The 22,282-nt window shown below is 38.0% G+C and overlaps 2 protein-coding genes across 2 annotated transcripts in view; one reads left to right on the plus strand and one right to left on the minus strand.

Annotated features, from left to right (window-relative positions):
- LOC145774085 (ribonuclease Oy-like) overlaps window positions 1-22,282 on the minus strand; it is a 72,668-nt gene that overhangs the window by 33,256 nt on the left and 17,130 nt on the right. The gene's annotated exons all lie outside the window — the stretch shown is intronic.
- On the plus strand, window positions 8,394-8,876 carry LOC145773814 (protein FAM200A-like). Its single transcript, XM_082584942.1, has one exon. It carries the CDS (start codon window positions 8,394-8,396, stop codon window positions 8,874-8,876), a length of 483 nt encoding a protein of 160 aa, XP_082441068.1.

The raw sequence follows: 22,282 nt of genomic DNA on the forward strand, positions 1-22,282 counted from the left end.
TTAATAAAGATGATACTATCATAATGTATCTGTGATGTCACAGACAATAACATTAGTAGGCGGAAATAATTGCACATGGCCAGTAGGGTGGGGTGAAAAAGTACTAATTTTGAATTTGAGCTTTCTCTCACAGATATTTTTTGTGGAGGTTTGAGAAAACATCACAAAAAATTTCAGCAATTTTTGACAACAGGAACCTTTCCACTTTTTGAGTTGAAATTTCATCATATTTCAAAAAATCCCTAAAATTTCCAAGTTTTTTTCGCATTATTTAAAGTTGATATAATATTGTAATATTTCTTTTATACCTAAAACTATTAGTTTACTTATGTGTTTTTCCCAATATGACGCCAATAGATGCAAATTAAAGTAGGGAAATGAACAGGGTTGTCGGTATTTTACCCGACCAAAAAAAAAAACACTTAAAAAAACCCATAAAAAAACCCAGAGCATCATATTTGTCCAGTTTTTACTAGAAAATTTAAAAAAATGAACAAAAACACTACAAGGCACTTAAAACAAACTTTAAATTAGGACTTAAAGTGCCCCTGACAGGTTGGATCCAAGTATAGTAACTTTTTAAAGCATTTCCTAGCGCAGAATTATACTTAGCGACCATTTTAATCTTAACCTCGTAGCTGGACTGGTTAGGGCGTAATTTAATTAAACAACTGCTCCGCAGCGCCACCACAGGCGAAACTCCATATTTCACTGCTCTGGGACGACTTTGGTGGTATTACGTCATCCTAAGTGGACGTCGTTCGCAACGGATGAAACAAACGCTTCCTAGATGTAATTAGTGGATCACAGTTTGGTCGGAGTTGGTACAAGCGGTTGCTTTTTTCGAAGATTTATTGTTTTTTGCAGTTTAATAAAACTGTACTGGATACGTTCCTACAAAACCTAAAGTATACTTTAAGTAAAAAATGAAGAAATCGTACGAATCATCATTTATATTTAATTCATCATCACTATTCAAAAATAAATAAAAGTTCTCTCTCTCTCTCATAATGTGCCTTCAGTTGGCCATTGAAATCCTGTGTAACGGCCATCTGGATCTGGAAAATTGTTTCGGATTCGCCAAACAATGCATGATGGCATCACAATCCGATTGTTGGTTCCGAGAGCATCACCTTGTAGTATACACTCCAACACATGCCTGTAGGCATTTTTACTTGAGTGGTATTAACAAAATCATCTTCAGTGAAGTGAACATATACGACTAGTTTTGTATGGCCCATCCCACTTTCGAACACTTGAAGAAAACTTTGATCATTTTCTTCTCAGTAGCCTACCTTGTTTTGTGAGAAAGTGGGAAAAGAAAGCACACGGTCTTTGTCACTGACAATGTCACATAAACAGCAATTTGTAGGCATTGCCTCAACCATAAATTAAAGGTGCTGTTTGTGAGATACTGTTGATACACTGCAAATGGCTATAGCCAGATTAGGACAAATAAAAAAGTATGAAAATTGTAGCCCTATTGAATTGAGATGCTGTTTGATAAAAGTAAACTCAACCTATTTGATCGAAACCTGATAGTAATAATAAGTTCACTTTTTCATTTCGGTAATTCTTAATTTGCACATGCTTTAGACCAACAGAGCCCCACACATTCACGTTTTGCAGTAGCCGTACCATACTTCACCAAGTCATCACAGAGAAAGAATGTATCCTTCCCGCTTACTGTGACGTCACAGCGGTGTTGCCACTTTTATTTTCGCAATTGAATGAGTGCCAGATTTGCCGATGTCAACGAAAGTTTGCAAGCGTGTAACTTAGTAGCCTGTTGATATTTTTTACGATTTGCTGGTCAGGGAAGTTTGTTAGTGTCATCTTTTTGGTATCTTAGGTAAATTTAGCGAATTTATTTACCTGTCAGAGGCACTTTAAGGATGTGATTCTGAAAAAAATTTCCAAGAATAAACTGAAAACGCAGTGGATATTGTACAGTACACAAAAATCAAGTAATGCCACTTTGTGTATACTACACTAAAACTCATTTATGCAAGAAGGCCTTATAGTTAAACTGGTGAAAGTACTACTCTCCTGTAGTCTTTATATATGATGTGAAATGCAATTTAGGAGGCTATTTACCGTACCAATTACAGACTCTGGATTCTAACGCATGGCTGTTTCAGAGCATTTGCCTAAATGGCCATTGGCCACGCAATCGCTCAATTGCTCATCCATTGCTATATATAATATATATATACTACTCTATTTGAATAAGACCTTCTGATGATCCGTTAGGTGAAACAATTTGTAAAGGCTTCATATAGTAATAACTACATTTGATTTAATTCGCTCTGCTTTGCCTTTTTGCTTGGCATTGAGCACTTTTTGTAGTATTAATAGTTTTCATTGTTTTAATATATATATAAATGATAATAATGATATTGACGCTCTTGGTTTACGCCAATTGAGCACTTTACTGGAGGCACCTTGCTATGCATTGCGCAAAGCTCACTGCTTGCAGTTTGAGCACTTTGGCAAGGTTGGCAGTGGTACCATTTTTGGTTACTGATAAGGTACCACAAATGGGAAAATGTCACATGGAGGTATATATATCTCCATGGCCATTATTCCAGTGTAACTACTGCACTGATGAGACCGGGAGGTCGAAACGGTGTGCACTGTCTGCAGTTATATAAATGATATATATAAATGATAAATAATATTTAAACATGATGGCATAAATGCTGCTTGCCTTCAAATCTAAAGCAAATGATGCAATAATGTGATTTCTACCACGGTAGCATCAACTTGGTATAGAAATCAGTGGATGGTGCAACATCCAACTTGATCTTGAAATTAATGGATGATGCAACATTCAAGCAACAACAACCCTAGTGCATTATTTTATTGAGTTATGCAAGCATGTACTGTGAGTGAAAGGCACTTCATTTGTAAAAAGCAGTTTTGAGGTGAAATAAGCATAAATCTACCTTTTTTTGCGTCTTTTTTAAAAAAAAAACAATAAAACCCAAAAAACCCGGGTTTTTCTCAACCCTGGAAATGAATCATAAAAAGTGTAAAAATTGTGGATTTTTTCTAAAAATTTACCAAAGTCAAAAGTTACAGTGTCTAGTTTTGTATAGGACAATAATTCCTGCATCCAATAGTTCCCGCGTCGAATAGTCGCTTACCCTTTTGTGATTTTCTGACAATTTGATAAAGACGGTAATAAAGTTGAAAACAAAATCAAATTTCCTCATTTACAAACATACTGTACTAGTGTATTATACTAGACTAAGAAACCTGCTGGATTTTATGTTGATTGTATAATAAAAATGGCTAGGGTAAAAACAAAAATAAAAAGTGAAGCAGGTCCAATTGTTGGGCCATCAATAGAAGAACTTCCATCTGGAAATTTACCAACTCTTAGAAATGTTTTAGCCAAAGCACTATGGATGAAGGAGAGTGCTACCGAAGCAAGCAATAACTTCCCAACAAAAATGTTGGGACAGCAGGTTTCGATATGAACTCTGCCACTGAAAATTTTTGTTATTTTTAATTCTAAAAAGCATTCTGCTACCAAAGTATCCAAATGTCAAGAAAAGTATTCTTATTTCAACCATCAGTATTGCACATTATATTTGTGCAGGCAAATGTATTGAAATTCAATCAAAGCAGCCCCGGTTAACGGTATTGTTAATACGCAATAATTAGACACATATGTATATTAATAATCTGCTATTGAACCATATTTATAATGATTCTATTACAAAATGCATGAAACAACATTGTATTAGTTAAGTTACTGAAAGTTGGTGGTTAACATACCATTGTGCAGTTGTACACTCTACTGCTATGTTGAAGTAGAATATCATATTTGAAAGCGCTTGTCAAGCTATCAAGGTTAGGGGATACGAGCGATTGGGATGTGGAGGACCTACCCTAAACCTTGACTAAATTCTTTGAAATTTTGCTTTTTTAGTCAAGCCGCACCCACAAGAAAAAATTGTTTTTAATCATTCTTTAAAGTTTTGGGGACACACGACGCACCCTACCCAATATACATACATAGACATTAGACAATCAGCCCTCGAAATTAGCTTCCATCTACGACAGCAAAAAATTGCTGTCGACAAACCTTGGATTGAGGCAGCAATTGCCGTATGCTTTAATCAAACAAAATTTTATGCGCTTCTTCATCGCTAGTCACACGACGGTAGCCCAGAGCATCACGCAAGCTATTTTATGCGCTGACAATGCTCAGGTGAACTGTACAAAGTTTGCAACCTTATAAATACTGGCTTAATTGTTACGCAAAAGTTATTCTTTTATCGAATGTTTATTGTTTACCGGTGTTGTTGCGAATATAGATCATGGTAAAGGAAGATACAGTTAAAAACTGGAATTTACCTGCTATTGGTTATCAAACAGAGGGAACAGAGGGAAACGTTAGCCTAGCGTGGTACGGTATTTTGCAAAATTTGTAAAGAATTGTATGACGGAAACAAATCGGAATTAGAAAAGCTACTGGGTCAAGTTAAAAAAAGTAGTGCAAAATTGGATAAATGGTTCTTCGGCAGTAAAGAAAAGTACTGCTTCCGATAATATGGAATCGCGCGTTCATGAATAGCCTAGGTAGTTTTTCATCTTCAAGTGTTCCAGTGACGATGCTATAACCTCATCCTCCGATACTAGAGCTCGACCGATATATCGGTCAGCCGATATGCAGGCCTCGAACCAACTTTTTTTTTCCGGCGACCAAACTGAAGCAAGCTGACCGACTGAAGCAAGCTGTTCGGCGGCCAATCACAAGCACATGGCGGCCATCGGAACTCCGACACGCATCAATTCAGTCTTTAAAATTAGAACATTTTTACTTCGGCAGAAACGTTGCCCAGGCCAAGCGACAAAACTTGAAATTGCCTCGGCAATTGCTGTGAACGTTTATTACGAAGCAATTATAATAATAATAATAATGTTAGTTTTTATATAGCGCTGTATCCATTGCAGAATGCGTTGCTCCACAGCGCTTTACATAACAGACAGTGTCAATGCAGCCGTATAGAGGCGCAACTGAGTACATTATTACCCGAATCCACTCCATTGCTCAGTGCCAAGCAGAAATTAGATTCAGTACCATTTTTAAAAAGTCTTTGGTATGACCCGACAAGGTGTCGAACCCATGCCTACCGCTTCAGAGGCGGGCGCACTAACCACTAAGCCAATTGTTCCAAAACATGTAAAACGAGAAGCGAAAAATATACTAGAGTAGATTATCACGACCGCATTGTTTGATTTGTTGTGATGTAATAATACCAAAAGTAGCGACAAAGCGAGCAACAAGATAGGCACGTCGCACGCTGTTACAGTAATTCACGTTAAATAACTCATGGGGGGAAAAGTAAGTTAATTTTGGGTTGATTCAACGTTCGAGTCAGCACAAATCGATTTAATTTTCCGGCAGGTTATATTGCGTAGCAACAATGCCCAATAAAAAATTTACGTTTGTTTTACATTAACTCGACATCTAACAACGTTGAATGATCATAAAATAACGTTAATTGCTCAACCAGGTACCGTAACAAATTAATAGCTCCCTGCGAGAAGATTGCCTCGATTTACGTGTACACTGTACAGTGTACACTGTACAGTAACATAATTTCGGCACAACTGGGATACTGAGAACAACACAAAGTCTGTTTGATAAAGAACTAGCTGTCGGAATCGGAATCATCAGATGCTGTATCGGAGCACGAGGTTATCGCGTCATCACTGGAATCAGACACATCAAGAGGCTCATCGCTTAGCTGCAAATCTACACCGTCTTCGCCGTTTGCAATGAAGTGTCCACGTTTTGCAGCTTTCAGGCTTTGATACCAATCCACACGCCTCTTTCTTTTTCGTAGAGCTCCATCAGGGTGTTGACTAAGGAACAAATCTACGGCTGTGTCATAACGACTGGGAGGAATGTCTAACCCTAACCTTACAAGCGCTCGTGTGGCCTTGGCATTTTTATTGCCGACGCTAATTTTGAAGACTGAATATATCACATCAATATAGTGTATTGTGATGTCACTTGCAGTTGCATCCTGCTTATCGTCAGACATCAGCTGCTGGGTCAATCAATAATGTTAACAATTCAAGCATAGACAGTGTGTATTGTGATTTATCGGGTGCTTCGACTGCTTTCTAACCTTTGTGATTATAAGTGGCAAAGCACTTTATTCACAAGGCCGCTTGCGTAAAATTGTCTCGGAACGTCATGGCGGACAAATGCGGCCGACGAAAGGGTGAGACCCGGCGGACAAAATGTCGGTTTTTGTAGGTTAATCGCGGCCATGGCCGCTTTCAGTTTCGAGGCCTGGATATGTATCGGCCGATATCAGGTGTAGCCGATATCAGGTGTAGCCGATATCAGGTGTAGCCGATATATTGTATCGGCTATTTTTCGCCGATAAACACCAGCCAGCAAAAGCACACTCAAACCCAGCCATACATGCCTTTAGAAGAAACACAAGTTGCTCTTAAAACGTGCTTGCATAGCACGAACAATTGTTGCAAAAATATAATTTCCCGCCCATTTTAGCGTGCGCATCTAGAAAATGTTAATACTGTATTCCTTAGCTTCCATTCAAGCAGGAAAACTTTCGAGTTTTACGTTGCTTCAACGATTGATGACATTGAATCAGTGTAACAAAGGTGAATTTTTTGCTTTCGCTGGGAGTACCGGTGTAGGCTACTTCTACACTAACCACGCGCAACATATTTCAAGTCTTACGTCACAATGTCTGGCTTTGATCTCCGAGTGATATTGATACTTAGACAAGATTTGTTACAAAATTAGATCATACCAGTAGGCTATCACAGCAAGGTGCAGCAAAATTTGTCAAGTTTTGGTATTACATTAAGAAAGAAAAGGCCCAGGGAAAGTTAACTTTCGCTCACATGACATGCAAAAATAAACCCAAAGAAAAAAGCCTAGTGAAATTTTGCACAGAAAAAAATAGTAGCGTCATTGTATAAGTTGCAAATATAAACCCCAAAAATAAGCCTAGTGAAACTTTTGCACAGAAGAAAATAATAGCATCATTGTAGAAGTTTTCCGACCCGTGCCCAGAGCATTGTGACGCAAGAAGCCACACGACCTCGTTCGGTGGAAGTTAATCAGTTATGCGGCGTATTGCAGCTACACGGCGCTTTGACTCTCCAAGCGCACCTCGTTGGTCTGATGAAAGCCTTTGCTGAAATTTTAAAAAGCCTTCCAAACCGTAGCCATAGCTCTTAAATGGCGAAGAATTCAGACCGGACACGTTTGTCCGCCGTCAGCAAAAACGAATTTCGAGGCCTGGGTTGTTTCTTTTTTGTTTGGTGTTTTTTTGTGATTAGTGTTAAGAATGATTTTTCCATTACAGCAACTAATGCATAAACTTTCTTGGACTGGTTTGTTGCTTAATAACTTTGTTGGTAACAAATTTTTCGTAGCTGATCAGCCGATGTATATCGGTATCGGCCTAAAAATTTTATAAATATCGGTATCGGCCTAAAAAAGTGATATCGGTTGAGCTCTATCCGATACAGCATCTGATGATTCCGATTCCAACTAGTCCTTTATCCAATAGACAGTGTTGCTCGCAGTATCCTAATTGCGCCGAAATTATGTTAGTGTAAACGTATACATATCAAGGCAATCTTCTCGCAGGGAACTATTAATTTGTTAACGGTATGTACCTGGTTGAGCAATTAACGTTATTTTATGATAATTCAATGTTGCTAGATGTCAAATTAATGTAAAAGAAACGTAAATTTCTCATTGGGCATTGCTGTTACGCAATATAACCCTCCAGAAAAATTAACTTGATTTGTGCTGACTCGAACGTTGAATCAACCCAAAATTAACTTACTTTTCCCCCTGAGATATTTAATGCGAATTACCGTAACAGCATGCGTATCGCGTTGCTTGCTTTATCGCTACTTTTGGTATTACATCACAACAAATCAAACAGTGCGGTCATGATAGACTACTCAAGTATATTTTTCACTTCTCGTTTTACATAATTTTGGTACAAATTTTTTGCAATAAATCAGTGGTTCCCAACCGGGGAGGAATTCCTCCCCAGGGAGGAGTTTTACAATTTCCAGGGAGGAATTTTAATGTAACTCGAAGATTCTTTGAACTTAGAGAAGACGTTAAAAAAGTTTGTGAACTCAAAAACAAGACAGAGTATTGTTCCTGGCTGGATGATGAAGAATGGATGCTCCCTCTGGCTTACTTATGTGACATTTTTGAACAACTTAATAAACTCAATCTTCAGATGCAAGGCAGGAATACCAACATCATTAAATTTGTTGATGCACTGAAAGCTTTCACATTAAAATTGTCAAATTGGAAACGAAAAATCCGAAAGCAGAATTATTCAATGTTTAAGAAATTAGATATGCTTCTTGATAACAAAGAGAATAAACTGCCAGTGCAAATCGAAAATGGTATTTTGAAACATTTGTCAACACTTGAAAGCAAATTTGAGAGATATTTTCCAGAAATTACGAATGATGACCTTGACTTTGTTAGAAATCCTTTTACATTTTCCGTTGAAAAGCTTTCAGATGAATGCCAAGACGAATTTTTGGAGCTGGTTAATGATTCTTCAGCAAGGCAAGCTTATCATGAAAAACTTCTCACACAGTTTTGGATTGAAATGAAAGATTCCTATCTGAAAACTACCAAAAAAGCTCTGCGCATTCTTATTCCTTATATGTCTACATACCTGTGTGAGGCAGGATTTTCTACTCTGCTACAAATCAAGACCAAACAAAGAAATAGACTCGATGTTGAAGATGACGTACGTTGTGCTTTGTCCCAAACTATGCCACGCATTCAGCAACTCTCGGATGATAAACAAACACAAGTTTCTCATTGACTGATTGAGTTAAAATAAACGATGTTTCGTTATTAAATCAGTGTGTTTTGTTAAGCTTAATTGATACAGGGGAGGAATAAACATTTTCAAAATCAGCAAAGGAGGAATGTACCAAAAAAGGTTGGGAACCACTGCAATAAATGTTCACAGCAATTACCGAGGCAATTTCAACTTTTGCCGTTTTGCCTGGGCAATGTTTTTTGACGTAGTAAAAATATGCTGATTTTGAAGACTGCGTGAGTGTTCTCAGCAAGTAAAATAGTCCGAGGTGAGGTCTTGGTGCGATGTTGCTGCTGATTAAACTCCCGCTCGAGCAAATAACACAGAAAGAAAGTTTAAACAATTTTTGTCTAAGTGCTCATTTTGCGACGGCATTTTAATTGCCGTAGCAGAAAGTCCAATATGACTTTTGTGGCAGCATTTACCACGGCAATTGCCGTGTGCCGCCGCTAATTTCGAGGACTGGACAATACTCTGTGCATATCCAAGCAACCATGAAAATGACAAGGTTTATAAAACTGTTCAAATCCTAACAATCAGTGCATTTATTATATGAGATCGCACAACGGCATATTTACACAAAAACCAGTGGTTGAAATTAACTTATTATAAAAATAGAATTGAACAGTTAGCTTGAAAATCATCATCAACCAATTTTGACGTTGATTTGTTCAGTGTTCAATTCTATTTTTTAAAAGGGTTTATACTATATATATATATTCTGATGATCCATTAAAGGATAAACAGGCTGTTGATGATTCAGATAGTATGATAATAATTATAATATATTTGATTTAATTCGCTCTGCTTTGCTTTTTTGCTTAGCATTGAGCACTTTTTGTAGTACGGTATTAATAGTTTTTATTGTTTTTTATATATATATATACTTGATAATTAATCACAATCATTTACATTCAGAAAGGTATAAAACAATCAATGGTTTCACGTACGTGTAATAAGTAATCTAGACGTGCTATTTGGGTCTTTGGGTTATTTGGGTTGTGAGGTCTTTCCCGCTGCGGAATGGCCCGTTTCGGTGAGTCCGATCCCTTAACGGGAGATTTTTTCAATTTTTTTTTAATTATTGGGTAAAGTCGGAATGGCCCGTTTCGGCGAGTCCAATTCGGCGAGTCCGATTCGGCTAGTCCGATTCGGCGAGTTCCCTATTCGGCGATAGCCTTTTTCGGCGAGTGCCCTATTCGGCGAGTTTTGAATTTTTTTAAATAAAATTATCGGGCACCGTAGCCTAATTATAATTGCCGTTTTTACATCGTTTTAACGTCGCTAAACCTTGAAATCGTGCAGAAAGGAATAAAAATAAAATGGTTGAACTATTAAATTAAAATTCGTCATGTCAGTTCAGTTGTTTTTATTTCTGACCATCATATCAAAAACAATACACGTCAACATAGCAAAGGTAGAAGTGACAAAACGCGAACGTTAAAACGTGCTTGAATTCGTCATGTCCGTTCAGTTGTTTTTATTTCTGACCATCATATCAAAAACAATACACGTCAACATAGCAAAGGTAGAAGTGACAAAACGCGAACGTTAAAACGTGCTTGAATTCGTCATGTCAGTAGAGTTGTTTTTTATTTCTGATCATAATATCAAAAACAATATACGTCAACATAGCAAAGGTGTAGAAAAAGGTAGAAGCGACACAACATGAAGGGAAAATAAAAAAAACGAAAATGTAACAAACAAAATAAATAAATCATGTAATGATTGATTAGTTTGGATCAACAAATGTGTGGCCTACAGCCCTACAGCTTGGATTGAAAGGAAATTATCGGGTACCGTAGCCTAGTTATCCCAACCAGCAAAAATTTGTTCCAAGAACCCAGTTAGCCTAACAGTTCATTTTTACATTGTAGTAACATTAGGCTAACTGGGTTCTTGGAACAAATCGAAGGGTTTCTGTAAATGTTTCTCAGTTTCAACGTATCCTAGCCAGCAAAAGCTCCCTTTTCTACACGATTTCAACGTTTAGCGACGTTAAAACGATAGGCCACACATTTGGTTAGCTATTTGACCTTTTCATTCTGTTACTACAATGTAGAAATGAACTGTTAGGCTAACTGGGTTCTTGGAACAAATTTTTGCTGGTCGGGATAACTAGGCTATGGTACCCGATAATTTCCTTTCAATCCAAGCTAAGCTGTCCACACATTTGTTGATCCAATCTAATCATTTTAACTATTCAAAAGTACTAACTTATAGACATAAACACGATTTATTTACTTTGTTTGTAACACTTTCTTTTTTTTTATTTTCCCTTCACGTTGTGTCGCTTCTACCTTTTTCTACACCTTTGCTATGTTGACGTATATTGTTTTTGATATTATGATCAGAAATAAAAACAACTCTACTGACATGACGAATTCAAGCACGTTTTAACGTTCGCGTTTTGTCGCTTCTACCTTTGCAATGTTGACGTGTATTGTTTTTGATATGATGGTCAGAAATAAAAACAACTGAACTGACATGACGAATTTTAATTTAATAGTTCAAACATTTAATTTTTATTTCTTTCTGCACGATTTCAAGGTTTAGCGACGTTAAAACGATGTAAAAACGGCAATTATAATTAGGCTACGGTGCCCGATAATTTTATCTAAAAAATTTTAAAAACTCGCCGAATAGGGCACTCGCCGAAAAATGCTCTCGCCGAATAGGGAACTCGCCGAATCGGACTAGCCGAATCGGACTCGCCGAATCGGACTCGCCGAATAGTAGCAGACCCGGGTAAAGTAACCTAATTATCATTGTCGTTTTAGGGTTAGGGGTTTGGGGTTAGAGGTCAGGAACTCACCGAATCGGACTCACCGAATAGTAGCAGACCCTTCCCGCTGTGAGATCAAGTATGATTTAACAAAATGCATTGTTTTGTTATCAAACGCACGAGAATCGAAGTCCGCTCATTAACACATGAACATTCAACACTGTCAGACATTGAATCAACGTAAAAAATTGGCTAATGTCCGCCAGCGCCAGCAATTGTTTATCTCGGGCGAAAAAGCTTATTTAGTACGGTGGTGCAAAGGAAAAACTGTAACTTCTGACCTGAGTGGTTGAACTCAAACAAAACTAGGCCAGCAAAATGTGCTATTATGGCTCTCCACAATGTTCTTGAAGCAAAGATATTTCGTGATGTGTGAGAATTGAATCGAAAACCGATAAAAAAAAGGTGTTTAATGGTCTTAGTCGCAGATATTGCCTGCATTAAGGACGTCTCTTACCGCCATTATCACCTAGCCAACCTGACACCATAAGCGTTTAAGCCATGGGGGCCAGGCCCCCATGCATACCGGTATTTGTCCGTGGGGGCAACTTTTTATGCTGTATTGATACATAAAACAATAGATGAACTAGCGATCGGCAGCAGGAAAACATTTTTTGAATGCAAACCGCAACAGCGTCGTTATCCCACACCAGACAACAAAATCTGTCATTTTTACCTTCATTTAACGTCTGCAGACGTTGAACCAATGTAAAAATGACTGGTTTTGCTGCCTGGGATAGCAAAAATCTACCATTTTGTGTTGATTCAATGTCATCAAATGTTGAATGCACTCACAAGCAACATAATTTGCTAAGTAGACGGAGCGTGCGCTAAGCTTTATACGCTTGCAAACAGACTCAATGTCGCTTTCGGAAGTCGAAACCTCTGCAGTGAATTGCGCGGCAGTGAATCGCTCGCTGTGAAAATGAACTTGAAGTCTCGGCCCGAGGTAACCACTAACACTAACCAACGCAACAAGGACTGGTACAAACCGCATTGCGCACACACTGCGTATTCAACGCAGTAGCGGACTCGCGCAAACTGAATGGCGCACACACGACCGTTGCCATAGAAACCTGATCAGAGGCGGGAATATGCACATCTTTTGTTTCATCTGCAACACGAAAACAGGCGTTTTACAGCGAATTGAAAGCGAGCGGGTCAGTCATAAGTTGCGATATTATAGTGAAAATGGAGCAATGTCAAGTCGAAAACTTAATCAAACGTCTCTCCGTAACTATTTTTCAAGGGCTGTTTACGGATGTCAGCAACTTTTAAACTTATTCAAGTAGACGTGCTGTTGAATTGATGTAAACATGAATGATTTTGCTTTCAACAGATATATTTTCAAGCGTATGATCAATTGATCAAGTTAGTATTTTCATTCCATGTTTGTACAGTGTACCTTTTAGTAAACCTTTTTGTCTCTTGTTTCGTGCTAATAAATCTAGTTCGTTGTTAAACTTTATGCTGTGCTTAGCTTAAAGCCTTAAAGAGTCGCAGTCCTTCAACCGCTAGCCAACGCAGACGCATGGCATGTGTTTGTTAACCGAAGTGGTCGAGTTTTGTTTATAATAATTAACGGTAGGTCGAACGTAGCGATAACTCCGAGTGTAGCAATAAAAGCAATCCTAGTGTGACGACATAATTAAGTCATTCATCTGCGTGACATTTGCTGAATTTACGTTGCTGCTGATGAAACACGCTTTCGCCCGCACGGCCTACAAAATAGTTAGGCGCCTATGCCTGACACCATTGTTTTACGCGGCCGCTAAGGTTTGACATCGACTTCAACGATCATGGAATGTTGTGTAATTAGAAAGATTATATCCTACATGCAAAAATAAAAAAATGATCGGTTAACAAGTGTATAAAATTTAAAATTGACTAGAAATCATGAAATTTGAAAATTAAGTTGGAGTCAAGTAATATTCAAAACTTTTTCTTCGGTCGACGCCATTTCACACTCCGTAATCTACATCGGCAATAATTTTTCCGCAGAAAAAATGCATTCTGAAAGCTGCCGAGCTGGAGACAACAGCTTGTCCCGTCTACAAGTCAAACCTGTTTTTTTAAGGTAAAAATCACTTGCGAAAATCTCGACCTATACTCGAGTACCATATTTGACGTTTATGCGTGAGACATTCTGATATAACTGCATCCCCGGTAATTTCCAAAACATACGCCTATGCTCATGGTGTAACATAAATAATAATAAATTATATAGTGAAGGAATGCTTCAGAGTCTGTTTTTTAGTATTTCATTGCGTAGATGAATTTTTCGATGTTTTGACAAGGTACTCATGGAAGAAAATGCTTTATCACAAACTGAACACTTGCATGGTTTTTCACCAGTATGAACCCTGATGTGCTGTTTTAAATTGCACTTCTGTGAAAAGCACTTGCCACAGTGCATACAAGAGAAAGGCTTTTCACCAGTGTGAGTTCTTCTGTGATTAACTAGCGATGGGTAAGCAGGAAATGATTTAATGCAAAATTCACATTGGAATTGCTTTTTGCCTGTGTGCTGCCCAATGTGTGCCCTTAGTGTTCCTGCAAGCCTGAAGGCTTTCCCACAATAATGACAATCATAAGGCAACTCACCAGTATGCTTTTGAAAATGAAGTTTCAAAGATCCTAGCTGAGAAAAAGCTTTATCACAATCTTTACATTGAAAAGGTTTTTCTGCTGTGTGAGTTCTAGCATGAACTGCAAGGGCATTTGGCAGTCTGAACGACTTATCACAAACATTACACGTATACGTTTTTTGATAGCTATGAATACGAAAATGAACATCACGGCCGATTTTAGTTGAAAAGGTTTTGTTGCACACAGAACATACAAAATCGCCAACACCATCTTCGGAATGTGACTTTTTGTGAGATCTAAAGTTGTCCTTGTTTATAAAACTTCTTCCACAAATATGACAGATAAATGGAACTCGAATGTTATGGTTTTGCTTATGTCGAGAAATTCCAGTCTGATGAGCAAAGGCTTTGCCACAAATGTCACACCGATAAGGCTTTTCACCTGTATGTGTCCGCATGTGTGCATCTGCAGTACTGCGACGTGTGCATATTTGATTGCAAATATGGCATTGGAATTGTGTCTGCGTTTTCACAATAAATTTCTTTGTATCTTTAAGCAATGGGGATTGGATATCCACAGTTAAAAGAGATTTATCATCATCCTTACCATGAGATTGAATTTGATCTTCGCAAACATTTGAACTGGCATTTTGAGCTAAAATTGATGATGGGACACTTGTATATTGATGATTCGACAAGGAGTCATCCAAATTAAATCCATATACATCTTTATTTGTATCTTCTGTGACTATGACGCATTCAATTACATTATTGTATGCTTCTGTGTCACCAAGGACATTATTCAATGACAAACTTTCATACATAGGGTTTAAATCATCACTACTTGAGGAAATTTCACAAGTTTCAGCTGCAGAATTTACTTTATAAGCTACATCTTGACATAAAGGATATTCCTTATCTACATTCTGATCAACATCAACTTTGTTCAATTCCATGAAAGTGAAATTCGTGTTTTGTTCACACACAATTGCTACAAGTGCTTTTAACTTTCATTATTATCTAACACCTAATTCTGACAAAAAGAAATGAGTTATGAGTCCATATCATACGTAACTCAATATCGTAATACAATATAATACATACCGTAATACAATATTCTATTCCATCTGTAGCACGCATTACATTTTTGCGTCGTTCGGCAAACACGGTCACATCCTCTTATGACGAACGGAAAATTATCCAGAGAAATTCTTAAATTCAAGAAAATTAAAAAACTCTAACTTTATTACTCATATTTTAAAAGACATAAAAAATTGGGCTGTAGGCTACTCAAATTAAAAATGGGTCAAAATTTATTTAAAAATTAAAAAACGCTTCCGCGTAGTATCGAACTCATTCCCTCTGAAGCACCAGCCCGATACGTATCCTACGCGCCACAGAATCAGTTGAACATAGGTGTTGAATTTAGAACTTATATAGGCACTCTTCTCGTCTTTTGCTCTGAAAGAGAAAAAGAAAAAAATGCCTACCGTATATAGTGACGTCCATAGGCGTCGATTTTTTCTTAGAAGAGAGGAATTCTGGGTGGGCGACAGTTTTCAAACAGATTTCATTGAATGTGTATGTTCGCAAATTCGCAATTTGGTTAGTCTTTCTCACAAAGACTGCGTTTAGCGTCGCTGCAGCAATTAAGCTTTAAAGGCATACTAAATGAAATTTTCAAACGGGAATTAAGCATTAAACTGAACATTTAAAAATACATTTAAAAAAAAATTACCGAAAAAAATTACCGAAAAAAATTGCTTTGAATGGCACTTGGCAAGGCCCAAAGTCCAATGTTTCATTTATTTTTAATTTTTTCAAAATAACCAAAAAGTGGAAACACTGCTCGAGAATACGTCACTATCGACAGCAATAACAAAGGCCACGTTACCATATCTGATGTTTTAACATCAGATGTGATGTTTTGAGCAAACCGTCTGATGTTTTGATGTTAAAATCTGATGTTTTGATGTACACACATACAGTACATAGCCTACAGTTAAATCGCCCGCAGAAAAAAACATTGCCCGATCAGCTGATTGCTAGTCGATAGTGATGTAGACTGTACAGTCGCACGCTTTGCTGCTCACGCCCATTCTCGTTTTGAAAGCTCTGACATAAGCACGCGCGGAATGCTGATCAGACCGCAATGGGGCAAAATTTTATTGAAAATCATTTTATGGTACTAGCATGTTAAACACAAAGAACGTGTACAATCGCCAAGTCAGGTTTTTCCTTTAGTATCCCTTTAATGTTCTGCTTTCTTGGGCCTTGCGATCTTATGAGCGCTGCTAAACTAAACAAACTTCTTCTATGTTTTCTTTAGTGACCTAAAAAGCTCCTGACCTGTTATCTTTGAAGTGGCGCCTTCGGATTTGCCGCACTTTGATTTGTAAAAAGCGATTGTTACAGTACGTCTTTAGTTTGTATCGGTTATTTTATTATCATGTTCATTATGATGTCATACTCACATTCCCTTACGCTGACCATGAACTGAAGTTTGATTGTGACAACGAAAGTGAGACCATTCGGAGAAAAGATCAAACGTGGTTTTCTCTCACCAGGAATTGCCAGCGTGTGGCAGTCGCCGTAGCAACAACAATGCAGTGAGTACCCCTTTTTTTCAACGCAGCGTTGTTGCGGAATTGCTTTGTTCTGTCGGATACCTAGCGAGAGACATAGCGTAAAACAAGAAGTTGCGCTGCAGTTGGTTGGATAATTTTTTACGTTTAACAAAAACGGAAATAATTGTAACGAGCACTTCATAAGTGTCATGAAAACAGGGTGGGCGAAACCCTCGTTTCACGGCCGGGTGGGCGTCGCCCACCCGGCCCACCCTATTTCGACGCCAATGGTGACGTCATGACCGGTCAAATAGTGTTTCAGATTCAAAGACCGGCGCCGGTCAAATAGCCACTGCCTATCTTAATACGTCATCAGACAAGTGAAAAGTCAGTAAACTGATCGGACTAGTGAAAAATCGTGCGGGCTAGTGAAAACGGAGAGCAACTAGTCTGGTGGGCTAGTGATAAAAAAAGTATTGACCCATGTTAAGGCTTTATTTTTGGCAGTGCTTGCCATCTCAGGCCTTAAAACTTGTGTTTTTTTCTGGCAGCCATCGTGGCCTACCGAGAGCTCCTTCTCGGCGGCCAAATCTGCGTGCTTGGGGGCTATACTGGGGTAATTTTGACTTTTTTCAAGTAACACAACAGAACTAGAGTTTAAAATGTGCCTATGGACATACCTAGGCACGTGCAAAAAAAATTTTTTGATTTTGTTCAAATTCCGGATGGAGCCCGGACTTTGTGTGAAAAATACAAGATGGCCGCCATACAAATTGACAAATCTGCAATTAATTTTCTTCCAGTCAAGCTTTTGAGCTGATTTTGGTGTCAAAAGAAGCAGCAAATTGAGCCTGTTACTTTAAAAGAGCAACAAAACGCCCAGCATGCTTGAAAATTCCGTAAATCATTAAAACTATTATATTTCGGTCATTATTTTGCATAATTTCTTCATTTTTGTTGGTGCAACTTGAGATTACTGGTTGCATCCAAGAATAATAATGACAATTTCAACAGTATATACACAGAACTTGTTACAGGTATATAGAGATGTACCGATATATCGGTATCGGTGATATCGGCCATTTTTTTAGTATCGGTATCGGCAAAATTTGGCCGATACTGTAGCCGATACTAAACATGTAAAAAAAGGCGTTTACAGCGGATTTTTTGCAGAAGCAAAGATATAGATTTTTAAAGTAGTAACTAACGTCACATCGATGTAGAAAAATAACAACCTGTTCAAATTTTTGATACCTCACACTCCCATGACTTCATGCGCGCACCTTTTGCTTGGCATTGTTTGCTTACAGTGATTCTTTTACTCAAACAAAACGTTTTGTTTCAGCAGTTTTGCGTTGTTCGATTCTTAAGTTGTGAAGGAGACTCAATTTCTCCAATATTTATCATTTGTGTTTCTTTTTTACTCTCAGCAGAGGATAAAACCAGGCCAAGACGGTGTACCATAACGGTGTAGCTTCCACGCTAGCCATTTAGACCTTAGACCAGAGGTGACAAACCTGCGGCCCGCATGCGGCCCATTAAAGAATTTTGTGAGGCCGCAAAACCATTTGACAATCGCTGATGCATTAAAGACAAAAGACATCTCAAAGCTGTTTTATGCCTTCACTGGTAAACCATTCGTTTGCTATTTTCTTGCCCTAAACTTTAACTTTCAGGGTTTAAAGTTAGAAAATAGGAAAGCTATAAATAAAGTAAAGTTGTGAAAACACTATTCACCAACATTACCTTGCATTTTTGGTCGATTTTTTACTGTTGTATGTTTCGATTCTGCGTAAGATAATTTCAACTGTGTGGGTTTTACTACTTTCATCTGCCGTTTGTTACTTTTCATGAATAATATCTTGAGTCGCTTCTAAAAGATTTCATAGTAGGTTACGATTAAAAAGTTGTGTGGCCCGATAACTCATGTGTAATTGACAAAGTGGCCCGCGACCGCAAAAAGGTTCATCACCCCTGCCTTAGACCATTCAATCAACTATATGTTTCTCGGCAGCCGTTTTATAGCAAGAATGGACATCGACAAGAATTGAAATGGCTAGTGTGGAAGCTACACCGTTGTGGTTAGCAAATCGCAACTGCTGGCTGTACTAGTGAGTGCTCAACCTTGTGCTTTTTTGTTTATCGTATCCAGGCTTACACCCGGTGGTTGAAGATTTAGATTAAGTGGACGGGAAGGCAAGGAAGCCAATCTTCGTGTCCACCTTCAGGCATGCCTTTAAGTGTCCTGCCACAGACACAGCTGCATGCTCTTAAGCGGTGTCGAACCGGCGCCCTTTCGATTGCCGTTCCAGTGTTCTCACCACTCGGCTATGCAGCCAACCTTGTGCTGATAGCCGGGAAGAACGCTCCTTTCTTCAAAATAAGGTTGTCATCTTAGGCGTAACAAGACCATTTTGATTAGTTTAGTGAGGATTCGTAGTCCCTTGCTTTCAGTTTGAGCCTACTTATTCTGCCATGACATTGTTTAAGCTTGGTGAGTTCATTACAACGAAAGGTGGAAATTAAATCACAAACTGATAGAACCAGCTTACTAAAAACAACCAAGTTACACAGGTTTTTTAAACGTTTAGCAACGTAAAAACGATGCAAAATTATACATTTTTGCTCCCTGGGTAGTTTTGGCCTGGCAAAAGCTTTTCAACCAAACGACAAGCGCCCTTAGGTTGCACATTACTTGTCGAATAGTTTTTGTTCGACTACACAAATCACTTGGTTTACATTTTATTATCAATTATGATAGCATATTTGGAGAGTTTGTGCTAGGGATGGTAAACACTTTATTAATTTTCAAGAAACCCCAATTATGATGTAATGTTTCTTCCCTTATACCCCAGTCCTCAATTACGGTGGCCTTTCATTACTAAAACCTACTATGACACAACAATGCGGTTGAGATTGGATTCTTGAATCTTTAATAAATTATGCTAATTGAAAGCTTTTTTTAATAGTTGTATGCAAATAAGGTAAAACTTAGCATTTGATATTATTCCTTGCAAATACCAAAATTGCTCCTTTTTGTAACACCAAAGTATCGGCCAAAATATCGGTATCAGTATCGGTATCGGCCTAAAAAAGTGATATCGGTATCGGCCAAAATATTGGTATCGGTACATCTCTACCGGTATATGAAATTTACATAAAAATGTCATGAAATACACTAGATATTTGAGAAACATTTAAACAGAAATGACATCCTGACATCTCTTTTTGGTCTCCTCCACATGGTATTGTTCTTACTGTCAACCCGCTGGTAGTGGTCACATTCTACAGTGCCATTATTGTTTAAATGGCAGACCCTTGCCAAAAACCACTGACGTTGATTGTTTTCTCCGTCCTACACCACAGCCACATTCGTTCCTATAGGGTATTTAAGAAGTTCAGGAATTGCTGCTGCAATACACATTTTCACTGGTTGATTTGTGTTACCAGAGGAAGCTGCAGCAGTTTAAGATGGCATATTTCTCAACTGTTGAGAAGATTGTCCCAACATTCTCAGTTCCAAGAACCACAGCTAGGTTCAGCAGCATGGTATCTACATTCAAGCTGTTTACTTTGTAGAAGCTGGGATTTGCCTGGCTGATGTGTGGATGAATCATCCGTTGGTACTGGATTTCCATGGGAAGAATTTTTTTTTGTATAGATAGATGGTGATGCTTTTGGCAGAGCTTGGAGCTCTTCCGCTTTTGTAATTGGGCCCCTATGTCCCTTACATTGATGCATCAGGTGGTTGAGGAAATCTCCCTCCCTCGTGCTCTTTTTAATGCGTTCCTTCAAGTTAGTTTTCATCAATTCTTTTTCTGTTTCTGTCCATGCAATTTTCATTTCATCTAAATTCTTTAATCTTTATCACTTTGCGCGATGCTAGCTCACTGTCAATTAGTGCATCTTTAGCAAACATTAGATCATCTCTTATTCGTTTCGCTTTGAAGTATCTATTTGAATTTGCTGCAAACAGTCCTCCAAGGTTTCCGAATTGGGCTAAGTATCTTTCTGAGACCATCATTTTTATGTCTTTGTGAAGTCATAATGGCTCTGAAGTCATAATTGTTATCCCTAACTTCACAATAGTTTAAATATAATTATATGAGCTTGCAATGGGTATGCTAACAGTTAATGTGATAAACGCACTTAGAGAAATATGCAGTGAAAGATTTTCCATTTCTTGGTAACTAAACAATCACTTTACAAAATGGAGCCAATCAGAAAAAAATTTATGCAATCATGGGGGAGTGAGGGGGCCTTAAAGTTTGAGGAACTTTTAAAAAATAACATGAGGATTTTCACATCAAGCAATTGTTTTTTTGATATTTTAATAGCATAATTGAATTCCTCACCTATGAGAACATGGGAATAGACACTTTGTTCATCATAATTGGACAAGAAATGGTAAGTTTAGAGCATTTTCCCAAAATATTCCCACGCACAATGGCGCCACTAGTGGTAAAAATGTAAAATTTTAAATTGCGATAACTTGAAAACGACACAAGGTATCAAAAAAATTCCAACAGTTATGAATATTATTCTAAAATATGTACCAAATACGTAAAAATGAAGAAAATCTAAGAGATGGTGGTGTAAAATTTCTTCAAAATTTGTTGAATTATAATGGAATGACTCTCTTGCTAGGTCTGGATAGCATCTTCTTGAAATGGAGAACACAATCAACCAAAGCACCAGCAATGTGACCTAATCTTGTTAATCTACGGTCTTTAGAGCGAGAAGGACTTTTGAGTACCAATCTCCTTCAACACCAGGCTAAACTCATCTGCCATGGAAGTAGTCTTGCCATCACCACCCCTAGCCGCAAGCTTCACTAGAGCCAGGACTACAACTGAGGCGACAATTGACTTGCCTACTCGATGGTATGACTTCAGTCTCGGCTCTCGTTTCTCTAACATTTGACATAAACCGATCTAAAAAAATCTGAAATGAAGTAAAATGTGAAAAATTTGACAGAAAACAAGCTGAAAAAAGCTTCAAAGGGCACTTTTTTTCATTTGTTTTGTAGTTCTCATACACACTAAGTGTTTATTGCTCTTTTAAACAAACAGGCTCAACTTTCTGCATCTTTTCACACCAAAACCAGCCCAAAAGCTTGACAGGAAGTAATTTTATTGCAGATTTGTCAATTTGTATGGCGGCCATCTTGTACTTTTCACATAAAGTCTGGGCTCCATCCGGAATTTGCACAAAATCAAAAATTTTTTTTTAAACATTCCTAGGTATGTCCATAAGCACCTTTTAAACTCTAGTTCTGTTGTTTTTGAAAAATCACCCCAGTATAGCCCACTGCTACTTGGAGGCCAAAATACAAATAACGATAGCACAAGTAAATAGAATTAAACTTGCAACAAGGCCAAAATGATCACTTGGTGTTGTTGAAGTCTGGGTGACGTCCTGCTATAGAATGGTTGTACAACGCAATCACTGCTTTATCGGGATTGT

The sequence above is a fragment of the Aplidium turbinatum genome, chromosome 7 (assembly GCF_918807975.1).
Source record: "Aplidium turbinatum chromosome 7, kaAplTurb1.1, whole genome shotgun sequence".
Taxonomy (NCBI): domain Eukaryota; kingdom Metazoa; phylum Chordata; class Ascidiacea; order Aplousobranchia; family Polyclinidae; genus Aplidium; species Aplidium turbinatum.

What these genes read in the sequence shown, in the direction of transcription:
- LOC145773814 (XM_082584942.1), top strand. Translation starts at nt 8,394, where the DNA reads ATGCTTCTTGATAACAAAGAGAATAAACTGCCAGTGCAAATCGAAAAT.